At 35.7% G+C, this 24,998-nt stretch overlaps 2 protein-coding genes across 4 annotated transcripts in view; one reads left to right on the top strand and one right to left on the bottom strand.

Annotated features, from left to right (window-relative positions):
• GPR137B (G protein-coupled receptor 137B) overlaps positions 1-19,144 on the top strand; it is a 105,917-nt gene extending 86,773 nt beyond the window's left edge. The window contains exons 5-7 of the mRNA XM_074222960.1: positions 2,290-2,414; positions 8,096-8,220; positions 10,707-19,144. Coding sequence (XP_074079061.1) covers positions 2,290-2,414; positions 8,096-8,220; positions 10,707-10,818 — 362 coding nt within the window. The 3' untranslated portion in view covers positions 10,819-19,144. The remainder of the gene's footprint in view (positions 1-2,289; positions 2,415-8,095; positions 8,221-10,706) is intronic.
• ERO1B (endoplasmic reticulum oxidoreductase 1 beta) overlaps positions 12,006-24,998 on the bottom strand; it is a 65,312-nt gene continuing 52,319 nt past the window's right edge. For all 3 annotated transcript variants that reach the window (XM_074222959.1, XM_074222957.1, XM_074222958.1), the window contains one exon: positions 12,006-19,429. In XM_074222959.1, the coding sequence (XP_074079060.1) occupies positions 19,369-19,429 (61 nt within the window). In that variant the 3' untranslated portion in view covers positions 12,006-19,368. The remainder of the gene's footprint in view (positions 19,430-24,998) is intronic.

Below are 24,998 nucleotides of genomic sequence, written 5' to 3'. Positions count from 1 at the left end.
TGGCTCAATATTATAAAACAAGATGGAGAAAAACTGAAAAAAAAAGGTTCATAAAAATTTGATGGAAATTACCAAAAAAAAAGGCATTATATGAAGAGAGGTTAAAGGAATTTGGGAACTGATTTTGCAGAAGAGGCTAAGGGGTGACCATTATATAGCATGGTCAAGAATATAATGATATTTTATAAAGGAAGATGCTAAGTAATATTTCAGGCATCAAACAGGAAGATTCCACTTGAACAAAAAGAAGAATCACTATGATGAACCACTGAAAAGTGACTGACTGAGGAGAATGAGGGGTTTCTGTTCTTTCTGATATTTTTAATTATATTTTTTCAGCTCTCAAGCATTTATTTTTTCTCCTTCCCAATTCTCTTTCCTCCTATCTGGGGTAAACATGACAAAACAAACAAAATACTTTTGTAACAATTATTCATAGTCAAACAAAATATTTCTATATTGACCAAGTGAAAAAAGTGTGTGTCGCACTTTGAATATTGAATTAGTCCTTCATCTTTCAGGAAGTAGGTAGCATTTTTTATTATTAATCCTCTGGAATCATGGTTCATAATTATGTTATTAAACTTAAGTCTTTCAAAATTGCTGGTGTTTAATTGTTGTCCTTGTTTTAACTATGGATTTTCTGCCTGGCTCTGTTCATTCTGCATCAGCTTATACAAGTCTTGCTAATTTTCCCTGAAACTATACCCTTTAATCTTTCCTTATAGCACAATTATATTCTATTACATTCATATACATGTTTTATTCAGCTGTCCCAAATGATAGCCATCCCCAGAAAGAGTTGTTATAAATATTTTTGTATTTAGAGGTCCTTTTCATCTATTTTTTATTAAAAAAAAATCTTTGGGATATAGGACTAAGAAGAAAGAATATAGCTTGGTAAATTTTGTTTTCCAGAATAGGATTACTTTATAGCCCCATTAATAATACATAAATGTTCCTATTTTCCCAGAGCCCCACTAATATTTATCATTTTCCTTTTTGTCATCTATTCCACCAATCAGCCACTTTAAAATTTTATAACCAGTACCAAATTGTTTTAAAGACCATTGGTCTGTTGTATCATTTGATACTATTAGGCCCACATTGTTCCTTTTTTTAATTTCCCTTGAGATCCCTTTTGTTCTTCCAGGTGAATTTTGTTGCTTTTTCTAGTTTTATAAAATACTTCATATGGAATTGAATAAACAAATTAATTTAGATAATATTGTCATTTCATTGTCTCAGTCTACTGAAACATATTTTTTCAACTATCAAGGGTTGTCTTTATTTTTAAAATTTTTTTTTTAGGTTTTTGCAAGGCAAATGGAGTTAAGTGGCTTGCCCAAGGCCACACAGCTAGGTAATTATTAAGTGTCTGAGACCAGATTTGAACCCAGGTACTCTTGACTCCAAGGCCAGTGCTTTATCCACTACGCCACCTAGCTGCCCCTGTCTTTATTTTCATGAGCAGTATTTTGAAGTTGTGTTTATTTAGTCCTTGTATATACGGTGACAAATAGATTCTCAGGTATTCTGTAGTTATTTTAAATAGAATTTCTCTTTTGGGTTTTATTGGTAATTTATAGAAATATTATTATTAATGGATATTTATTTTATATCCCAGAACTTTGCTGAAATTATTGTTTCAGTTAACTTTGGTTGACTTTCTAGGGCAAAATGTGCAAAATGTGCAAAATCAAATGTTGTTTCTTCTTTGCCTATGCCTATTTCTATACTGATTACGTTTTCTTGTCTTAATACTATAGCTACCATATCTAGGATGAAATCAAATAGTAGAGGTGACAATATATATCTTCTGTTTGGTCTTGGCCTTATGTAACAGGTATATCCCTATTATATATAAAGTTGGCTCTTATGTTGGTATATAGATATATACTAGGTAAAACCATTTCATTCCTAAGTTTTCTAGTATTATGGATATTGTATTTTGTCGAAACCTTTTTTGCACTTATGGAAAAATCATATCATATCAATGCTATAGAGAAAACTATTTTTTTAAAAAACACTTGATATTTAAAAAGATGACTATTGAACATGAAAAGTTCATATGATCATCAGTGTTCCTTAGGAGGCTACTCAAGATCTTGCCTGGTGTTATTATAATACGATCCCATGGTTTAGACATGTATATTTTGAAGGGGGAGAGAAGTTCAGGAACAGGATCAGAATTATGCACTATTCACTTCTAATTAAGCACAATCTGCCTTTTCTTGTGACTTTATCTCTTGTAATCAGTAATATTTCTCTTTTTTTCTCAACAGGCAGATCTGAAAAGTCAACTTGGAGATGCTGGTTATGTAGTGTTTGGAGTGGTCCTATTTGTGTGGGAACTTCTGCCCACCACCTTAGTAGTTTACTTCTTCCGAGTTAGAAATCCTACAAAGGACCTAGTAAGTACATTGATTTCATTGGAAGAAGGGAAGGAAATCTTTTATAATATAGTAATGAACCCTAGAATTTTGTATATTAGCATATACTGGACATATATGAAAGTATAATAATGAATACTGGACGTTTTGGTTTGGTAGTTGAGTTTGGTTTTGTTTTGGGGTTTGGTTTTTTTGGCCATTTAGGGTCTCATTTTTAGACTTTGAAATTGTGAAAATAGAGAAAGTAACTTACCTTCCCTTGGAACATTAAAAAGTACTGTCATGTGGACATGGTGCATCCTATCTGTAATCTCTCCTACTAAGGAGGTAGAGCATTAAAGTTTTGGAGATCTGAGTTATGGTAGGGCTAAAGCCCAAATTAAATCTAACACTAATGTGATAAGCATCCAGTAGCAGGATGAAGGTAGGGGCAGGACATCAGGATGCCTAAGGATGGATAAACTGGCCCAGGTTAGAAATGGAGCAGGACAAAGCTTCCACGTTCATCAGTAGTGGAATTGGCCACTGGCCACTGCAGCAAGGGTGAGATAAAGAATCCCAGTGTCAAATAAGAAAAAAAAAACACATATTTGAAGAAGACCAGAAAAATAAAGAGCATTCTGCCCAGTGGAGATAGTATCTTCCTTGGGGCAGCTAGGTGGTGAAGTGACAGAATGCCAGGCCTAGAGTCAGGGAGACTGATCTATCTGAGTTCAAATCCAACCTCATATTAGTCTTTGTGTATATGATGGTAAACAGATTCTCAGGTATTTTGTAGTTATTTTAAATAGAATTTCCCTTTCTATCTCTTTCTATTGGGTTTTATTGGAAATTTATAGAAATGTTATGATTTATGGATATTTATTTTATATCCTGAAACTTGGCTGAATTTATTGTTTCAGTTAACTTTTGTTGACACATATTAGCTTTGTGATCTTGGCCAAGTCACTTAATCCTGTTTACCTTACTTCCTCATCTGTCACATGAATTGGGTCATGAAGAGTCAGACACAACTGAACAACAAATCATTTTCCCTTCCCCTAATAACTCTGAAATGCACCATCTTCTCGAGTATTTATTTTTTTTTGTTTTGCAAAGGCAGGAAAATGAGTTTAATTTTTGTGAGGACTAATGAGAAGGGAATGTTTTACAGTTGGTAACCACTTCCTTGACCTTAGAACACCTGATCTGAGCCAGGAAACCAGAATTTGCCATTTTAATCTTCTAGCAAAGCAAACCTTTAATATGGGAATACAGTAGAATTTCACTGCCCTCCCAATACCCACTGTTGGCAATGATTATAATCATTACTTCCAGTAATGGATAGAATTTGTCACTGAAAGAGATACAATGCTGAATTATCTCAAAGGTGTTAGCATCCTCCTTGACTTCTGGAGAAATTCACAAAGAACTGATAGACCAGTATAGAACAAGGCCAAGGGGCAACAATTTGGGTATTCAAGATTTATTTGACTGGAGAGCCAAGGAACTCAATGTTTTTTCCCTAGGTTATACCAAGTACCTTCCCCAGTGCTAGGAATTAACCCACCAATATTTTGACCCAATTATAAGGCATGATTAATAGTCAGTCATCTATGGTAATGTTGATGAGGAAAATTCCAGATATCTATAATACCCATAAATAATTAAAAGTTGTCATTTCAGCCAAAAGTATAATCCTTCTCTGAACCACACTGGAAATCTCTATCAGCACCAAGGTTTACTTGAGGTTTATGTAGTTTCCCTTCCCTAGGTAATTGCACTAATAACAAAGTTAAGGACGAGGACATCTAGCCTGTTTGATGAGAAGCATGGAGTCTTAAAATCCACAACCTGGGTAGTTAGCCATAGAATTCCACAATACTAACTGTTTACTAAGTACTTGCTTTGGATCAGCATGGTATAGTGGGAAACACATTAAACTTGGAGTTAGAAAATTTGCATTTGAATTGGTTACTCTTTCTGAACATCTGTTTATTTATCTACAAAATGGGGATAATAATTCTTCTACTGTTCTACTAACCTACCTCACATGATGGTTGTGAAGAAAGTACTGATTTCTCTGTGTGAGTTATTTCTATTTTTTGCATGCAGAATATTGAACTCAGTGTTGTAGAAAATATAAGACACAGTCCTTACCTTTCAAAGAGTTTACAATCCAGTGCCTTCCTCTCTCAGATTATCTACTATTTCTCTCTATATATCTCATATATGCCTAGTTTTTCCTTTTCTTTGTACCCCAGCACTTAGCACAGTGGCCAGGACATAGTCATTTTTATTGACTGACTGCCTAGGAAGAGATAAGACATATATGTGTAGATAACTGTAATACAAGACAGGTCCAATTTGTTCTGATCAGAGGGATCAACTCAGAATTAGAGAATGGGAGAAGGCTTCATGAAAGCAGAGAAATTTGTACTGGAATTTGAAACACAAAAAAGAGATTTAAACAGGTATAGTATAGAAGGATGGGGAAGATTGGCAGGTTTTTCAGGCTTAGGGAATCATATAAGTAAAGATTTGAAACCAGGAGAGTACAAGATGGATTTGAAGTCAGGCTCTTCAACTTACTACTGAGCAAGTGATTTTATCTCTTTGGGTCTCAGTTTCCTCATCTGTAAAATTATAGATGACCTTAAGATCCCTCTCAACTCTAAATCTGCCATCCGAGGATTCTGTGTTATTGGAGAATAATGAGTTCATATAGTTTGACTACAACAGATTAAAAATAAAGGAATGCATTGGGAGGTAAAGACAAAACGATAGGTTGAGGTCAATATATAGAGAAGCCTCAATACCAAGCTAGGGAGTTGGGCTTTTTTTTTTTTTTTTGAGACAATAGGGAGCTACTGAACCTTTCAGGAAGGAACGTGATATGGTCAGAATCATGAATAATGGAAAATAATTCAGAAGCAGTGTGTTTGGGTAACATGAGGGAGAGAAAATGGAGGCAGGGAGACTCTTGAATGGAAGTCAGGTAAGAGGTAATGAGGACCTTTTGAGAGCATCTGTCAGCTTGTCGTTTGCTAGTCCCTCCCTAGTGCATCTGAGCCTACCCTTCAGTCATAGACTCATGATTATATTTGAATGTATTTTCAATGTCCATGACCCAGCTTCCTCCAGTCACTTGATATTCTAACCAGAATGGAGTTAGATTGCCAGAATCATTGCAACCGTGATTTCAACCATTTCAGTTATCTCCAGTGGGAATAAGTGGACAGTACTGAAGAAGGAGATTTAAGAGACTTCCCTCTACCAAGGAATTATGATGAGCAGGCAAGCTCTTCTAGGTCGTGGATCTTAGCAACCTTGTTTGGGTTTCTAGGATTAAATTAGGACTTGACCCAGCTCTTACTGCTTTGAAGGCAGCTAATTAAGTTTTTCTGGGGAGGCTGTTGCACCAGATCCACAGACAGAGAAGGAACCTTAATGGGACCAAACTTTGGTTCCAGAGGTGATTTCATTATTGACTAATAATAAATTGAGTATAGCTGATTTAACTCAATCATTCAACAAACATTTATTAACCTCTTACTGTGTCCCAAGTACTGTGCTTTGGTAATACTAAGAGGCAAAAACAATCCATGTTCTCAAGGGGCTCACATTATAATTGGGGAGACAAAATGAATAGAAGATAATATGCAGAGGAGGGAAGGTCATCTGAGAAGGGACATACTGGGAAAGATGTGTTGGCAAAGGTGAGATTTGAGTTGAGCCCTGAAAGAAGCCAGAGAAATCAGTGGAGGATTGGGGTGGGACAGATCATTCTCTACATGGGGGGTTAGCAGAGGAGAAGGGGACAACCAGTGCAAAGACACAGATATGGAAGATGGAGTCCAATTGGGTTCCTTACTTTTAAGTTGTCCTTTGCTTCAGTGACAGGTGCAAGGTTGTTTGTAATACTCCTTTTGACCTCAAGGTGATAATAGCCTTCCTTCTTGGATCTCAATTGCACTTTATTTATTTTTAACTTTCTAATGATTTATCATGTAATGTTGTGTTGATGGCTTATTAGATGTTAGTCTTATTAGACTGTTGATGTGACTATCAATCTGTGTTGCTGTCTTATTAGACTGTTGACTGTGCTTATTTTATATCTCCTTCCAATGCCTAGCATAATGATCTGCTTCTTGAATGAGTGTGGGACTGTCAAATGAGATAAAGTATATAAAGCAATTTGCAAACCTATATAAGGACTAGCTATTATTTATCATTATTATTATTATTAATTATTATATGTAAAAACTATGAAGATTCAGAAACAAATACTATATTTAGATATACTTTAGTTCCAGGTAATTTTCAAATACTTGTTGAGCTGAATCAAATTGCTTAGATTACACAACAAAATATACATATTTAGAATTTAATCTGTATCTCATAATTTTGTTGCCCAAGAAAAATCATTGGCCATCTTAATCATATTTTATACAGTGTCTGCTTCAGTAGTTCAGTTCATCACATTTACCATTGAATATATTATCAATTTCTTAGCAAAATCGTCCTCTAGTGGCCTGAAGGGACATCAGCACCTAATTTATTCACAGGGAGGGGCACAAGTAGGGAAGAAATATTATTAGATGTCATGGACTTTCTTTTATTTTGCTGCACTCAAAAATTCATTTTGACTCCAGCCATTAATGGATCATGATATTCCACTGTCAGCAATTGGACTTTTACAGCAGAGCACAGATGGGGATATAAGATATTCTGAGCAAGGTTACCAGACAATGCTATAACTAAGTCTAGAACTGTAACTTCCCCTGGGTTCATAAATTAAATTCCTAAAAATATAAGAACTTAATACATATATATATATATGCATATATATGCATATATATATATATAGAGAGAGAGAGACAGAGAGAGAGAGAGAGAGAGAGAGAGAATGCTAATACAAATTTTGCTCAGAGGAAGAACAGAATCCAATTTCCTTAGTTTGTATTAGACTGTATGGGAAACAGTGGTTCCTAGATTGTCTCATTCTTATTATTTTTTAAATAGCACACAAGGATAGCAAAGCAGAGGATTGGGTCTCCTAACTTGGGCTGGAAGTACAGTGACCACTCACAGCCCTAGTTCCAATTCTAATTGGCACAAAAACATTTAACCTGTTCATTTTTCCAACTTGGGCCAGTTCACCCCGTCTTGAGGCAGCCTGGCAATTCACTGCTCCTTGGGTCTCACTAGAAATTGGTTTGGTTTAAACCCTCCTGCTATTCAAAACTTCCAAAACTTCCAAGAGGTTAACCAACTTCCACCTCCCTCTATACTGGTGATTATAGGCATGATGTCTTAATATCTATGTGGTTAACTTGCCTCTCAGAGTCAGATTCATAAGAGAATTGATTCAAGGAGGGGGGAAAAACTTTCATATAGGAGAGGATTCTACCAGCATTGTGTGTGTGTGTGTGTGTGTGTGTGTGTGTGTGTGTGTGTGTGTGTGTGTTAGGAAGGAGGTTTAAAGTCTCTGGTGATTTTTTATTATTTAAAAAAAAGATGATAATTTTAAAAAAGTATAATAATTACATCCCAATTCTGTCCTTCTTCTCCCTTTGGAATCTTCCATTATTCCAGAGAAAAACAGACAAGGTCAACAAATTGATGTCAACCATTTTTGCCAACTTGTATTAGGATGCTGTGCCTAGTATCCATTGACACTGAGAACAGAGAAATGTTTCATCATCTGATTATTTTTCCAGACAAATCCTGGAATGGTTCCAAACCATGGATTTAGCCCTAGATCCTATTTCTTTGACAACCCTCGAAGATATGATAGTGACGATGACCTCGCCTGGAACATCGCCCCTCAAGGGCTTCAGGGAAGGTGAGAGGAGGGGAATCTACTTTAGGCAAAGGGTTGCCCCAATAAGAGAGACCCAAGCTGGAAAATTTCTTTTTACAATCTCTGAGGACTAGATTACGTGATATATGAAGTGGATATCTAAGTATGAAAACTTAAGTCATTGTACAGTCATCCTAGAAGGTCTATGGAGAAGAAAAAGATTGACCAGAAAAAAAAATTGTTCATTGCAGATATCTTTTGTCAGACACCTCAGACTGCAATTAATTCTAAATACTTAATCAGAATAATTATGAGGTAGCAAGGACAAAATGTTAAAACTTTGAATTATAATTAAACCAATTGAAGGTTACTCTTAAAGGTATGGGGAGGGTGGAAGAGTTGATATCTTTTGGTTTAAGTAATAATTCTGGTCCCAGTGGACTTAAGGCTAGTCCAAAGTAGAAATGTGAAATAGGCTAAGTATTTTTATTGACATTCACTATCAATGCCAACTCTGGGTGTAACACCACCCTAGTTCTCCTGACCCTTATTAAAACATTAAGGCTGGAGGGGCAGCTAGGTGGCGCAGCGGATAAAGCACTGGCCCTGGAGTCTAGGTTCAAATCTGGTCTCAGACACTTAATAATTACCTAGCTGTGTGGCCTTGGGCAAGCCACTTAACCCCATTTGCCTTGCAAAAACCTAAAAAACACCCAAAAACATCAAGGCGGGGGAGTGCTAGGTGGCACAGTAGATAGACCACCGGCCCTGGAGTCAGGAGTACCTGAGTTCAATTCCAGTCTCAGACAATAATTACCTAGCTGTGTGGCCTTGGGCAAGCCACTTAGCCCCATTGCCTTGCAAAAAAAAACCCCAAAACATTAAGGCTAATAAACTAATAAAAGCTAATGATGAGAATTTCTGATCAGATGAGGAGATTTCTAGGGATGAGTGAATTCACTCGAATCACATAATTTAAGTATTTACTGGCCTCAAAGGTCCCTTTCAGCTATAGATCTATAATCCTACTCTCTACCTGTGAGAATGACTGAACTCAGACACTGGACACTAGCTGTGTCACCTTGGTCAAGTCAATTAACCCTATCTGCCTTGCATCCAGAGTCATTTCTAGTTGTCCTAATTCATTTCTGGCCACTGGACCCAGATGACTCTGGAGAAGGAGTCAATCAAATCCACTACTTAATGTGCATGTCATGGCATCATCTCCCTGATATAAAGAATGAAGGACAAACATCATCATCGTCATCATCATAACCAAACTACCCATGAATCAGTTACACACACACACACACACACACACACACACACACAATGAAATATAAAGAATTTCTTGAAACCCTCTCACCAATTAGTGCATCTCTAAAGATCCAGTTGCCTATAAGTTGGGGGAGTTTTTTTTCACAAAGTTCTTTGCCCCACTCTAATATTATTCACTGAGGGCAACAGGTTAAATGGGCTAGCCCACTGAATTAATTCTAGATCCTTGATGAATGAAACATTTCCCTTTTTATAGGAGAGTCTTGGCTAATCCCTTTGAATCTTTAAAAAAAAGTTTTTTGATGCCTTATCTTTACATCCAACTCATGAGATGATAGTCCAAACATTTTTGGATAGTGGTTCTTACAGGTCTAGGAATCATTTCATGTCAATTTTTCCAAATTGTTCCTAGTCCATAGGATGGGGCTAGATGAGTTAGGCTAGAAGGAAAAGTGTAGGGAGAGGAGTTGTCACAGAGGATCAGAGTGGTATAGTTCAACCCATACACGAAAAAGAACCCAGTAGTCATCCAGCCTTTACCTAAAGACTTCCAGTGAGTGGGGATCCCTCCCAAAGGATTATCTCCCAAGGCAGCTTAATCCACCTTCGTACAGCTCTGTTTGTTAGGAAATTAGGAAAAAAGTCTAAACTTACCTCTCTTTTACTTCCAACCATAGTTCCTAGTTCTGTTCTTTGGATCCATGCAAAATAAATCTGGTCCTTCTCCTGTAAAACTGCCTTTTAAAAACTTTAGGGTATAAATTATGTCCCTTTGCCAGAGTGGCTAACACACACACACACACACACACACACACACAACTTCACATTGGGATTTTGATTCATTTACCTTCCATCATTTAACCTCTTGGAACCTCAGTTTCCCTCATTTGTAAAATGTAGAATGACTTATAGATTCCCTTCCAGGTCTAAATTTATGACCCCATGACTACACAGTCCATAGAAGTGATTGACTGAAAGTAGATCTGGCTATGAGATAAGATTGAAAAAAAGTCAACATACCCTATGGTTATATTCATACTCTTAGGGTGAAATAAGTGTGCCTTTTTCTTAGTGCTGTGGCCAAATTTTCATGTAAACAACATTTTGGTTTGTGTCTAGGAAAGGGGGGTGGAAGAAGGGAAGGGATTAAAGTAGCACAGAGTTGGGAGGGGATTTCAGATGGTTGCCTACAAATTGATATGAGAAATGTAAAAGAAATATTGGAAAAGTATTTTTTTTTTCTTTTTAAGCTTTGCACCAGATTACTATGACTGGGGACAACAAACTAATAGCTTCATGGCACAAATAGGATCACTACAACAAGATTCAACATTGGATCTCGACAAATCCAGCAACGGGTAGCCAGCCTCTCCACAATGAAAAATTTCAGAAAGACAAGCTTCTGACAGCTGGATATTTAGGTCACTGTCACATGAGAAATAGGATTTGACTTTGTAACTTTACTATAAGTTTCCGATGGCTTCAGTGGGACTAAGCAATAATTTAGATGGATAAAACTTTAGTTAGTACTAAAAAAAAATGAGCCTATTTCCCTAGGCATAATTTAATTTTTTTATTTGTACTTTTGCAGAAGACATATTTTATAACTTAAATGATAATGCTAAAGTATATTAAGGTTCTCTCCCAAGAATTTGTTGATGCAATGTATTTTTTAGTTTGCACAGATATTTTTATGTATAATTCACTTTAAAAGGATACAATATATAGTTTGATTTGTTCTGTATGGCTTGTTATAGATGCATTTCTCAGATTAAAATTCTAATTTAATTAAAAAAGTATTTGAAAATAGATATCCTTAGATATAGAATTTCTCCTCAGTATTGCACAGTAGAAACTCATGACTTGATTAACATAATGTCTAATTGCCTAACTGGATTTCCTTTCTCAAAATTGTGACTTGATAGACACTTTGTTGCAAGCTTTCTGGACAAACAGCTCTTTCTAAGTGGATAAGTGGATCCTTAGGAAGGATTCAGCTTTATTTTATTTTTAAAGGAGAAATTTTGCCCCAAATTTTTATGCTTTTAAAAATAAGGCAAAATGTACACAAATTAAATGTGAACAATTAAAATTGATGTTGGATGTATTAACTTACAATCTTGAACTTTCTCTTCTGGAACCATAGGGGTTTTTACAGTTTTCATCCAAATTAGAATCTGACATTCATAAATTCAAAACCTGAGCTTCCTAGGACTCTTCTACATATCTGATGATTTTTCAATTCATTTATAAGATATAGGTTTCTTAAAGGGGACTTACAATAACCCTAGTACTGTAGATGAAATTAAGGACCAATTTACTTTGGGTCCCAAATAACTTTTATTCTTAGACCAATGTGGAAAATATTTATTTATTTGAACTGATTTTAAAAACATAATGAAAAGTGATTACCCAGATGGTAAGTAATGTTACAACATGTCAGATGCCTCATAACAAGGGGCACTTTCTAAAAAATTATCTGGCTCCTGGGTAAAAAAAACAGAATGCAAAGCCAACTTCATTTGGAAAATGCTTCTGGTTAGAGACTACTTGCATGGGTTTTTTTTTTTTTTTGCAAGGCAAATGGGGTTAAGTGGCTTGCCCAAGGCCACACAGCTACGTAATCACTAAGTGTCTGAGACCAGATTTGAACCCAGGTACTCCTGACTCCAAGGCCGGTGCTTTATCCACTACGCCACCTAGCCGCCCCCATGGTTTTTTTTTTAACTGTAAAAAATTCCTAGGGAATGGAAGACTATCTGGCATATATCTCACCAACAGGCTAAATGAGCAGGTTTTTTACAAAGCCAAAAGCCAGAGAAAATTCAGGTGTCACATAAAGAGAGAAGTATTTTACAAATCCTAAGTCTCAGGGCAATAAAATGGGCAAAATGGAAAGAAATCTTATCTTTACTCCAATTGGATAAATAATTACCTGCCATACAAAACTGTTCAATGATCCATTCCCTTTTTTTTTTAGTTTTTTTTACAAGGCAATGGGTTAAGTGGCTTGCCCAAGGCCACACAGCTACGTAATTAGTAAGTGTCTGAGGCTGGATTTGAACTCAGGTACTCCTGACTCCAAGGCCAGTGCTCTATTCACTGTACCACCTAGCAGCCCCTATAAATTCACTCTTTACAAATATTTTTTGCTTAGTAATCTAGATAATTTAAACCTCAAGGATTAATTCCATTTCTGTTCTCTTGATGTTATATAAATTGTTTTTTCATTTAACTGGGGTAAAGATGTCAAACCAGACCATGCTATGGATTTTTCATTCAACTTGGATCCCTTTATGCCATAATCCAACTTAGTTATGACTGACGTAGAACATTCTAAATTGATGAGGGTCTTCAGACATAAAGGGAGCCTCCACTGATTAGTTCTTCCATTTAAAAAAACATTTCAGATGATAAGAGATCAAAATTTTAATTGTCCAAATAGCCTTAAGAATGACCTATCACTGTTTCTCTGTCTTTGAGACCAATTATAGATTCTTCATGGCTGAATATTTTGCAGCAAAAAAAGTTTCTGCATTTCTTTTTTCCTTCTGTATGATGAAGAGTGGGATAGGAGGAAATGACAAATACAGACTCAAAATATTAGTTCAAATCGGGAATCTATGATCTCATTGATGTGATTGACACAGGTTATAACCCATTCACATTTACTCATCCTATAAACTCCTCTGTTCATGGCCTCCCAGAAGTTTGTCAGAGAGGATCCACTCATCATGCCAGATCTTTCCCACATTTTCTTGGTATCATGAGGGTATCACGAAGCCCATGGATTACCTATAAGTTATCACATTCATCACATGACCAGTCTGCCTTCTCTTTTGATCATACATTTCTTTATTGGCATCTTTTATTCCAGAGCAAATAGATTGAAGGTATTTTAATATATGAAATACAAAAAAAATTATCAAATCATACACCAAGTAATGATTGCAATCTTATGGTGTAATTTAGAAACACTGTTTATACTTTTATCATCTTTAGGCAGAGAAATTTGAAATGCTCATTGTGTCATCATTGCAAGCCATACCTTTATATTAAAGCTGCTAATATTTCATGAAGATGTATTGGGGGAAAGGGGAATAGACACTTGGTGTCAGCTTAATATACTTGTGTCTTAACTTTTGTTTCTGTAGTTATGTCAAAACAATGGCAAAATCCATTTCTTGTAAATGCACACCTGCATATGAAATGTCTTAACTTGGAATTTGTACTTGAATGTATCAAAGTGCAATCTCTCTACTAGTAGATGAGGATACAGACATTTTTGAAAGACAGGGGAGAGAGGAAACATGCAGTTTTCATTTAGTTTCTTAATTTATTTTTGACTATTAATTATGATGAAACTGCTTAGTCTATGAAATCTTTAAAAAATATTAAGAAAGTAAAAGAAATAGTTATCACTGGCTCTAAAATATTCCTACAGGTTCTATTTGTTTTCTTTTGTTAAAGCAATATAAGACAAACTCAGAAAATTAAGCAGTAAAGGCAGTAGGCAATATTTTAATAGAAGTTCTGAGCCAACACATATCAAAGCCTGATGCAATACCATAAGCATATGCTTATAATGATGGTTTTATATTAGCACATAGGACTTAATTTACTTAACCATTAAAATAATATCTATTAAAGGCACAATAGCTTTCTTTTTTTGTAATTAACCTCAGAAGAATCCTATTGTACCCGTGTGGCAGACATTTTACTATGGCATTTTATAGATAACCCAGGTCAATTTAGAAACAGACACATACACAGACACACACAATCATAGTGTTTAACACAGTTAGGTCTGATCTATTGCCAAGAAATTTATGCCATAACAGACAGCTTGGACATGTTGCATTTCAATGACTGAATTTAGGTATTGCTAATTACCTAGTACTTAGCATGGTTGGTACCTGTTACAAAGTGGGTGCTACTAATTGATTATTGGACTTGGAATGTACTTAAAATGATGGCTATAAGAATTAGCTTCTTTAATGAGTTAAAGACTGGGACCAAAATGAAAATAGCACCATTTTTTCTTTTTAAGTGTGCAAAAATTTTGACTATCAAATATTAAAAGTTAGCCCCTATAAAGGCAAAAAAAGAGCATTCCCCCAAGAGCCTTCTCAAAAAGGAGTGCTATAAGAAATACAATCTGATTTCTGACAATAAAGGCAAATTTATTTTGAATTTATATGAATCTATGTATTTGAAGTTATATTGAGAATGCCAATAAAAGATAATTGATAAAAGCTGTGTGCATGTTCTTATTTCTTGCTAAACCACCCTGAGAAAATATAAATCCTAAAAAATATACCACCTAGCAAACAAATACATTTGCATTATATTCTAGTCTTTCTACATCATAAAAGAAAATAATATAGGTTTAGGAAAAGGAATAGTACAAATAAGACAACATTTCAATTCTACTATATGGGATAGTTGAGCTTATGTAAGGATAGATCCTCAGTTTCATTTCTTTAGTCTGCAATGATGAAATTTGAAAAGGAGTATGATGCATTCAGAATGAGGAATGGTAGTATTTCTCCATCTGTTAAAACGAAGGGTTTCCAGCTTAAACATTTATGATTCTGTCTCTGAATTGTCATTCGGCTGTCCATTACTGAACTTTGCCTAGGACCAGGAACCATTACTTATCTAGAAATACTTTGTACAAGATGGTGCTCCACAAATTTGTTGAACCTATGAGTAGCATTTGTATTCAAATTTTTTCATTTAGCTGAGTTTCACTGAAGCTTTAGATGGATATTTAATCAGCACCCCAACCTGTGCTAAGGAGATCTACTCCTCTTGGCCAGCACTTTTCCCTTCCACTCTTACTCTAAACCTCATTTTTTCTATTTGGATTGCCCCTACCTATTGAAACTTTACATTGGACAGATATGCCTGGAATTTGTTTATGCTCTCACATCACACATCCCTTTCAACTTGCCTTATTTATCCTTTACAGGGCTTGCATGCCCTTTGGAGTCCTGGTGATACCCACAAAGTCATACTGCCTAGAATCCAAACCTCAAATCATTTCCATGAAATCAATTTTATCCTCTTCCTTGACCTCACTAAGGCTCTTTTGAAGTAACTTTGAGACAAGTGCCTGGGTTACTTTCCTTTGGGGCACAGATTTGCAGAACTTGCTATTTCAAAAGGTAGTAAAAAAAATTTTAAGTGGCTATAAAAAAGGATCTAATTCATGGAAAACTATATAGCCCACATTGAGGGAAAAAATATCAATGATGCAATTCATTCCTGAATTTTAGGTTTTACTTGACAATATTGTTACTATCTTCATCAGTGTCACAGCTTTTCAAGACTTTGAAGCAAAAGTAATTGCCCCCAAATCTGTGGCTCTATCAATGAGAATATCAGAGAATCTTTCACAGGAAAGAGTAAAGAATTTGCTTTGCAGCTATATCCTCAGAATCGTGCAATTTTTTTATATTTACTTGCAGGTGAAACCTATGTTTTCTCTCCCATCAGAGTGGGAACTTAAGAAAAGGAACTTGTTTTTCTATTTGTGCTCATGGTGCTTTGCACACAGTAAAAACTTTAAATGCTTTTGATTTATTGAAATATCTTCAAAAACCCGAGAAAATATAAGAAATAGCAGAAAGTTTTATCTTATAAGTTGATCAAACAAGTAGTGGAGTAAGTGGTAAAAAAAGGAACACTTGTATTTTTGAAACCGGATAATCCTAGCCTTCCACAAAATATCATTTGGTGTTGTTGAGAAAGCTAGACTAGATGGATATTTCTGAGACATGGTAATTCTCATGCTTATTATTATTATTATTATGCCCTTTTAATGACCTAAAAGATGGAAAAATAATTGAACATTAAGTTGATACTTCAACTTAATATTCTTCCATGCTCCATGATAATTTTGTTTCTCTGATGGGTTTAATTTGAATAGGTAGAGGTTTAGAATGTGGGGTTTTTTTCATTTTTAAATTCCTCCATCAAAAGTTTTATTGAACTAATTTAAAAACCTATGCTAATGTAATTATACATTTTCTGAAAGCCATTAAGGGGGGGCATAGAAATATCTCAAAAAATAAAAGGAAATATCTTTTAAACACAAGAAACACTGTAGAAACATTTACTTTAATTCAAACTTTACAGAATCAAGTGGAAACAACAGCAAATAACACAATATCATGTTCAAAATCAGATGTATTAAATACTCAGGACAGAATTGTACAAGTTTTGTGATTTATCATACACACATATGGTGCAAGTTTAGGTGCTTCAGCTATGAGGATTATTGTGAATCTTTTAAATGTTCACGTAGACTAAAATGTTGCTGATGAAATTTAATAATTTTTTCAAACTCAAAATTATATCTAAACTTTTAAAATATGGCACAATCTTTTATATATGCCCAGCAATCAAACACAACCTATTGGACAAATCACAATACTAAATGTCAAAAGAAAACGTTTGATCTATCAAGTTCCTAAGCTTCGTAAGGTCTATTACTATTTAATTCACCTCAAAAAATGGTTGAGGATTCCAAAATCTAAAATGTACAGTAATGTTGACATAGATGCCACTCAAAAAAGTAACAAACTCAAGTCAAAGGAAGAGGTCTATTTTCCCTTCCTTTCACATTTTTATTACTTTATCAACTGGTACAATCATTTCTGTCAGTTATACCATCAGGGCAATATTTATTTTTATTAATATATGAAAATAAAATAAAAAGGTAAACTCAGGTAACCATATACTTTTGAAAATGATTTGGAATATAATCAACAATTCATCATAGAGCTAAGCAACAAAAGTCATCAGACAATTGCCTGGCAAATGAACCCATGCCATTAGGTTCACAGAATAATGATTCTCACGTGTAGCAAACATCAATAATATACTCCAAAAATAAACGGGGCAAAGTGAATGCTGTCATCATTTTCTAATGACAAACTACTAGGTTTCATGTGTTCTGCTGTAAGGACAATTAAAATTTAGAAAATAACTTTTCTATAGCTAGAAACATATAAACCCTTTCATTTCCAAGCATATACCTGTTTCTTTTCCAAAGATTGAAAGAAACCACAGGAATTAAGAAAGGCAAATACCCATAATAAGCAAGGTTTCACCCCTCCCCTCCAGAAGATTAAAAGTTTTTGAAGATAAGAGATCCTGAAGTAATATTCCTAAAAGAAAACTAACTTAAAGATTACTGCAATAAGATAATAAAAACTTCAGTATTATTTTCAGGTTAAATTAGGTTTTGAGCAGTAGCTTTTGGAGAACTGATACTAATTATCTGACATACTTAAACCAACAAAATTATTAATGTATTGTTTTCAAAGAAGCTTGCCTTAAGTACTTTCAGTACTAAAAGAAATGGCTGCAGTCAAATCCACCCATTTATAATAAAATTAAATATCACTGATAATTGAAAAGTGATTTTATAATAATTAGAAACTGGATTTGAAAAAGAAATGAGTCTACTATACAATTTCACCCCTCATATATAAGGGCCCTATGGTGGAGCAAAATTTAATTATAAATAATTGGTTCCACTATATCATTATTAAACACATTTCAAACTTTGGCAGGCTAAGATATGGGCTTAAGGGCACTTGTAATTCACTTGGTAAAAAATTGAAGGTCTAATGCACAAAAACTTTAGGACTCTTACCCACATTACTACCACACATTTGCAAACTTCCACACTGAACATCAACATTACAACTACCACAGTTTTAAAAATTATCAAATACCTAATCCTGGCCAAGGGTACTTTAATTCTGAATTTTAAAAATGAAAGTTCATTACTTCTGAGTGGTGTGGTGGCATAATGTCCAAGTTGACCACACAAAGAATCAAATATATACAGTGAATTTATAGATTTTTATTAGTATGTTTAAATAATCTACCTAAGAAAGTTAGGCTGAGAGTAGTTAGGGGATTGCATAGATAATTTTTAAAAAATAAAGTTCTTTAAAGTGGGTTTTTTTCTACTTAAAACAAATTTTTGGCCTGTAACATTTGAAAATAACATTATATAGATCTACATAATCCCAATAGAATCTGCTTCAAGAACCGGTTAGATACATATTTAGTACTCCAATATGTACTATTTTTTTCTTTAAGGAAAGGTAAATGCATACATCTGTGTCTTGGTCAAGTTGGGCGATTTTTTTTTTAAGATAATGTTTTAGTTCTAAGAATAAGAAAACTCTTGGGCCAACTAAACAGATATACAAATGGGAATCAGAGAAAGCATCTGTCTACTTGAGGAAATTCCCTTCTATCAATGAAGAGAAAAAGCAAATAGAAAGAGGATCTTGAATATATTTAAGAAATTCCTTGAATTACACATTTAAGAGACTGCCCATTATGTTTAAAATTCTGCAGGCAAAACAAATGACAACATAAAGTTAGGCACAAATATAAAGCAAAAGAGGAATATAACATGGAAAAATTTCTTATCACAGTATCAGCATTTTTCTGTACTAAGTACAATATTTGTTCCCTAGTTATCTTTCCCATCACAGGGGATAACAATGCTATCAGATGGCTACATAATTTAAAGTTAGACAACTGTCTGGGAATAACAGGACAACAAAATGAGAAAAATAAACTCTAAAATAAAAGGTGACACACTAGAAAATTCAACAGATGAAAAAATACAGGAAATTAAACACAGAATCAATATAATTTACATGTTCCAAAACTATATACTTCATTCATAAATAGTTCTAATTGATAATTTCCTATTTTAAGGATCATAAATATTCAAGTTGGTGTCTGAATTTTTCCTTCAAGAGTTCAAATTCTTGAAGATCAGGAAGATCAGTCTCATTTTGCTGAATGTCCAAGATCAAAAGTCTTTACACAATTATTTTATGGGTATCTTTAACAAATGTGTAAAAGTCTTTATTATCTATTGTGCTTCAATAAAATTTTAAAATTCTGCAATTCTATTATACTTGTAGAGAGTCTGTAAGGAAAAAAGAATATGTATATTAGTACAATCTTGATGCATATTTAAAACTGAAATTTTAATTAGTTATAATCTATTTTTAATCTAATTTTAAAATAATATGTTCTTCAGTCTTGTTTAGAAAAGTGAAATTCTTTATGTAGCAATTTAATTCACAGATGGAAACTGTCACTTTACAAAGAGTTTTAAAAAGTTGACAAAACTCAGAATTGCAACTCTACATCTGCTATTTCTGGTGGCAAATTAAGAGTTAGCTCAATTACTTATACCATGTAGAGGAGAGCTAAATAAAATAGAAAACATTAGAGAATTTTAAAGCATTTATCTTTAACTTTTAAGGTACTCTGATTTTTTTTTTTAGCCTCTTATTGAAATGATCATTCTCTGAGTAAACAACAACTGACAGTATAAAAAAGCAACCTTTGAAACATGATACCTGATAAGGAACAAATGGCAGGCTACTTAAAATCTTGGAACAAATGATGCAAAAAAACAGATAATTACCAAATGGGTATACAGTGCCCAAAAATTCTTTGGTTTCCTATTATCTCCTGACTAAAGTATGAAAACTTTTGTCATCCAGGTCCTTCTAAAACCTGGTCTTTTACCTTTTCAACCTCATTCTGTATTATTCTTTCTTCACACTTAATGTTTTAAAAGGTCTTTTACACTTTGCTCCCAAACTATAATTTTTTAAAACAATTTTTATTTCATTAAGGCAATGGGGTTAAGTGACTTGCCCAAGGTCACACAGCTAAGGCAATTATTATGTGTCTGAGGTGGGATTTGAACACAGGTCCTCCACTCCAGGGCCCGTGCTCTATCTACTTGCGCCACCTAGTTGCCCCCCTCCCAACTATAATCTGAGTCCTCACTGTTTCCTATACTAGGAAATATATCTTTCTTCCCTCAAGGCTAATAAGAAAATATGGAGTTGAGAAAGGTGGGAAGCCCTTAATATTTAAACCTCTGGCTTAGGGACTAAACTGACTTCCAGCAGGAATATGTAGCTGATTTATTTCCCAAATTATTAAATGAAGAAGAAATAGTTTTCATGTGGATAGTGGTGAGGGAAGAGAGAAGAGTGTTAGACCATCAACCCACCAACCCAGACTGATCCACCAAGACCTAATTAGCACCTAGGTAGCAGAATAATTTGTTAAGAGTTAACTTTTCCTATCTCTCTCCTTCCTTTCAGAGCTAAACCAAGAAAAAGCTGCTGTATTCTACCTCCATTTTCTTTCCTCAATCTTTTATTACTGATTTCTAACCTCAGTACCAAACTAAAACTGTTCTCTTCAAAATTACCAATATTGTAACTTCCAAATCAGTTAAGATTTTTAAATTGACTTGGTAGTTTCTGATACCAGTGATTCTTCTAAAAATTGTGGTCTGCTGATGCTGAGTGAAGGGAGCAGAACCATGAGAATATTGTATACAACCATGTTGTCACAACACTGTGAGTTGATCTCTCAGGCAGTTCAGAGAGCTAGGACAACCCTAGGAGAGACTGTCTAAGGACAATGCTATTCACCACCCAGAAGAAGAATAACAAAACAAAACCCCTACAAAATCTAAATAAACACTACATTCATTTTCCAAAAATTTCTCTTATGTTTTTCTTTCCTATCTCATGGTTTTCTTTCTTTTCCCTTAATCCTAATTACTCATACAGAAAATGACTAATTGGTAAACACAAATTTCTATGTACAATATTCACCTGACTGTCTGCTGCTGAGGGAAGGGGGAGGGAAGGAAGGATGGAAGAAAATTATGTAACTTAAAAATATGCATGTAGATAAATGTTGAAACTTTCATAACATGTAACTGGAAAAATAAAATAACAATTGAGGAAAAAAAAGGAGCAATTACCAAAAAAAAAGCCAAAACTGTGGGCTGTAAATTCATCTACTTCTCAAGTCTCCTTTGTGGCAGATGCTTGGGGCAGGCCAATTCTCACACTATGGGGGTGGGGGGAATGGAAGGTCTTTCGAGGAAAGTTCAGTTTTAGGTCTTCTTTTAAATACTTTCTCTCCTTTTTCTATCATCTATCATCTATTTTCTATCATTATTTGCAGATGATCTCCACCTCTATATGTATCCAGAGTCTTCTTTGAGCTCCATTCAATTCATCAATCACTAATTGCTAGACATCTCCAAATGGAGGCCCCATTAGGATCTTAATCTCAACATGTCAAATCAATCAAGTATTTATTAAGCAGACCACTATGTGCTAGGCCCTGTTCTAGAAGACAGGGACATTGATAGTATAAAATAATGAAATAATCCCTAGAAAGTGAAAAAAATATTTATACACATGTATATACAGAAGAGTTAAATACAGGGTAGTTTGGGAAGGAGAACAAGATTAGTTAGGGTAAGGAAAGGCTTCATGCAAAATATGGTAAAGTTTCATCTTAAAACAAGAAAGGGACTCTATAATGTAGAAGTAAGACAGTAGTACAGTTCCAGATATCGGGACAGTTAAGTGAAAAGGCACAGAGGAAGGAAATGGCATGTCATGAGAGGAATAGTGAAATAGCAGTTAAATAGATCATGTAGTATAAAGAACTGATAATATCCACTAAGACTGGAAAGACAAATTGAGGATAGATTGTAAAGCTAAGCAGAGAAGTTTTTTATCCTATGACTACATAGGTGGATCTGCACTTAAAGAAAATTCTTTGACACAGTTTATGTATAGTTCTTTGACACAGTTTGTGTATAGGACAGTTAAAATGTGGAGTGGCTTGAGGTAAGGAGACTAATTGGAAAGCTCTTGCAATAATCTGGGGAGAGGTAACAGTGATGAATTGAAGTGTTAGTTGAGTAAGCAAGACACTGTATATAAAGATAAAGATAAGAACAGTAAAGATTTAGCAAATGAGTATATATGTGTAACAAAGGAGAGTGAAACACCCAGGATGATGTCTAGATAGTAACCTGAGACACAGAAAGAATTGTGGTGCCTTTGACAGAAATAGGGAAATTTGGAAGAGGAAAGAATTTGGGGCAAGATTCTTTTTTATTTTTAATAGTGAAATTTCATTTATATTTACTATAAAATGCAAAAGGTATTTAGAGTTCAACTTTCTAAAACAAATTCAATGATTACAAAATGCAAGGCAGGATTCTTTATTTCTGTGTCAAAGACCCTTCTGAACAACTGGTCAAGCTTATTTTTTTATATAATATTTTTTAAAGTATAAAATAAAATACATAGGATTATAAAGGAATCTAATTTTACTGAAATAGTTATCAAATATTAAAAATAATTCTTGGGAGGAGGTAGAGCCAAGATAGCAGCATGAAAACAGCCTTTCCTAGGAGCTTTCTCAAAAATATTTCAAAAAACCTTAAAATTATGACTAAATTTTTGAAAAGACAGAACCCACAGAAAGATCCAGTGAGGCAATTCTCCATAGCCCAAGGTAACCTGGAAGACCGTGAGAAAGCTCTGTTCCATGGGGTTGGAGGGAGTAGCAGTGCAGCTAGGATCACCATGCCAGAGTGAAGGAGTTACACCCCTCTGGGAACAGCCCACAGGTTCCTGAGAACTCTTGGTGGCAGAAGCTGTTTCCTGACCTGCCAATCCAGGGAACACCAAGCACAACTTGGAAGATCAGCGGGGGAAGCCTCTGCCAGAGCAAGCACAAAGCCCAGGCCAGCACAGCCCTCCTCAGTACCATGGCCCTCACTGCATCCCAGATCCCAGGAAACTGAAGCAAGCCCAGAGAGATACCCAACAGGGAGCCACCTGGCAGCTGCTTCCAGAGTGCTTAGTCCACAGAAGGAGAGGGGTGGGGGGAGACTGTCAAGGTCTCTCCTCTGTCCCTGGGACAGGACTCTTGTGCTTTCAGACCCTGGTCGTAGACTGGGACCCCACCATTGCCATACAGCAGGAACCCTCCTCACAGCTCCAGGGCAGAGGGGTATAACTGTGGTCATCCACAGACCAAAACACAGGTCAAGAGAATAGTCAGAGCCTCTCATAAGACCTTAAAGTAACTAAGGTCCTTGTGGGGTGAAGCCTGGAGCTCAGAAAGCACCCCAAAAACCAGGGCACAGCCTGGAGAAATGAGTAAACAGAAAAAAAGTAATCTGGCCATAGGGAATCACTTTTGGTCCCATGGAGGATCAAAACACATACTCAGAAGATGACAAAGTCTAAGCTTCTGTAATCAAAGCATCCAAGATAAATAGGAGTTGGGCTCAAACTACAGCAGAGATCAAAAAAATTTTGAAAATCAAGTAAGGGAGGGGCGGCTACGTGGCACAGTGGATAAAGCACCGGCCCTGGAGTCAGGAGTACCTGGGTTCAAATCTGGTCTCAGACACTTAATTACCTAGCTGTGTGGCTTTGGGCAAGTCACTTAACTCCATTTGCCTTGCAAAAAAAAAAAACCTAAAAAAAAAAAGAAAAAAGAAAATCAAGTAAGGGACAGAGAGGAAAAAATCAGGAAGAGAAATAAGAGAGATGCAGGGAAAAAATAGAAAACCAAGTCAGCAGCTTGATGAAGGAAATCTAAAAAAGTGCCAAAGAAAACATGTTAAAAACCAGTTTGGGTCAAATGGAAAGAGCAGTTCAGAAAGTTGAGGAGAAGAATACCTTAAAAAGCAGAATTGGCCAAATGAAAAAGGAGATAAGAAAGCTCTCTGAAGAAAATAACTAAAGGAGCTAAAGTAAGCTGGTGACTTTTGTGGGAAATCAAGACACAATAAGACAATATCAAAAGAATGAAAAAAACTAGAAGAAAACGTGAAATATCTCAATGAAAATAACTGACCAGGAAAACAGATCCAGGAGAGACAATTTTAAAATTACTGAGTTTCCTAAAAGTCATGACCAGAAAAAGAGCCTTGACTTCATTTTTAAAGAATTTCTAGACTGAAAAGGGGGCAGAGCCAAGACAACACAGGAGAGAACCATCTCTTAGATGCTCTCAATCAAAACTTATAAGCTAAAGACTAACTAAATTTTCGAGAGACAGAATCCACAGAGAGATGCAGTGAGGCAGTTCTCCAACACAAGGTAACCTGGAAAAGAGTGGAAAGGCTCGGCTCCACAGGGTCAGAGGGGTGGCCCTCCAGAGCAAAGGAACTTCAGCCTCCCGGAGGCAGCCCCAGAGCACTGGGAGCCTCAGCTCACAGCAGCGGGGGGAGTCTCCTGACCTATGCCCAGGGGAGGACCGGGCACAACTTGAGGGAACAGCGGGGGACCTCTGCCAGAGCGAGCACATGAAGCCCAGCCCTCAGGGCACACAGCTAGCAGCTTGGTATTTAGGCAGTCCAGATCCAGAAACTGAAGCAGGTGGAGCCGGTAAGCAGGAGCCCCCAGGGCATGAGCCCATTGAGTTGAGGGAGGGGAGTGAAGAGAGAGAGACTGCCTAGCTCTGTCCTCTGCCCCTGGAACAGGACTCTGGGGCTCTGACCACATTCAGATCCTGATCACAGTCTAGGCCCCCACACAGAACAGCAGCTGCCCCCCCTCCACCTCAGCCCCGTGGCAGAGGGGGGTGCTTATGGTCATTCACAGACCAGGAGGGAGGACAGCACCTCATACACT

This window comes from Macrotis lagotis, chromosome 2 (genome assembly GCF_037893015.1).
Source record: "Macrotis lagotis isolate mMagLag1 chromosome 2, bilby.v1.9.chrom.fasta, whole genome shotgun sequence".
Taxonomy (NCBI): domain Eukaryota; kingdom Metazoa; phylum Chordata; class Mammalia; order Peramelemorphia; family Peramelidae; genus Macrotis; species Macrotis lagotis.
This window is presented reverse-complemented; position numbering and strand designations above follow the sequence as displayed.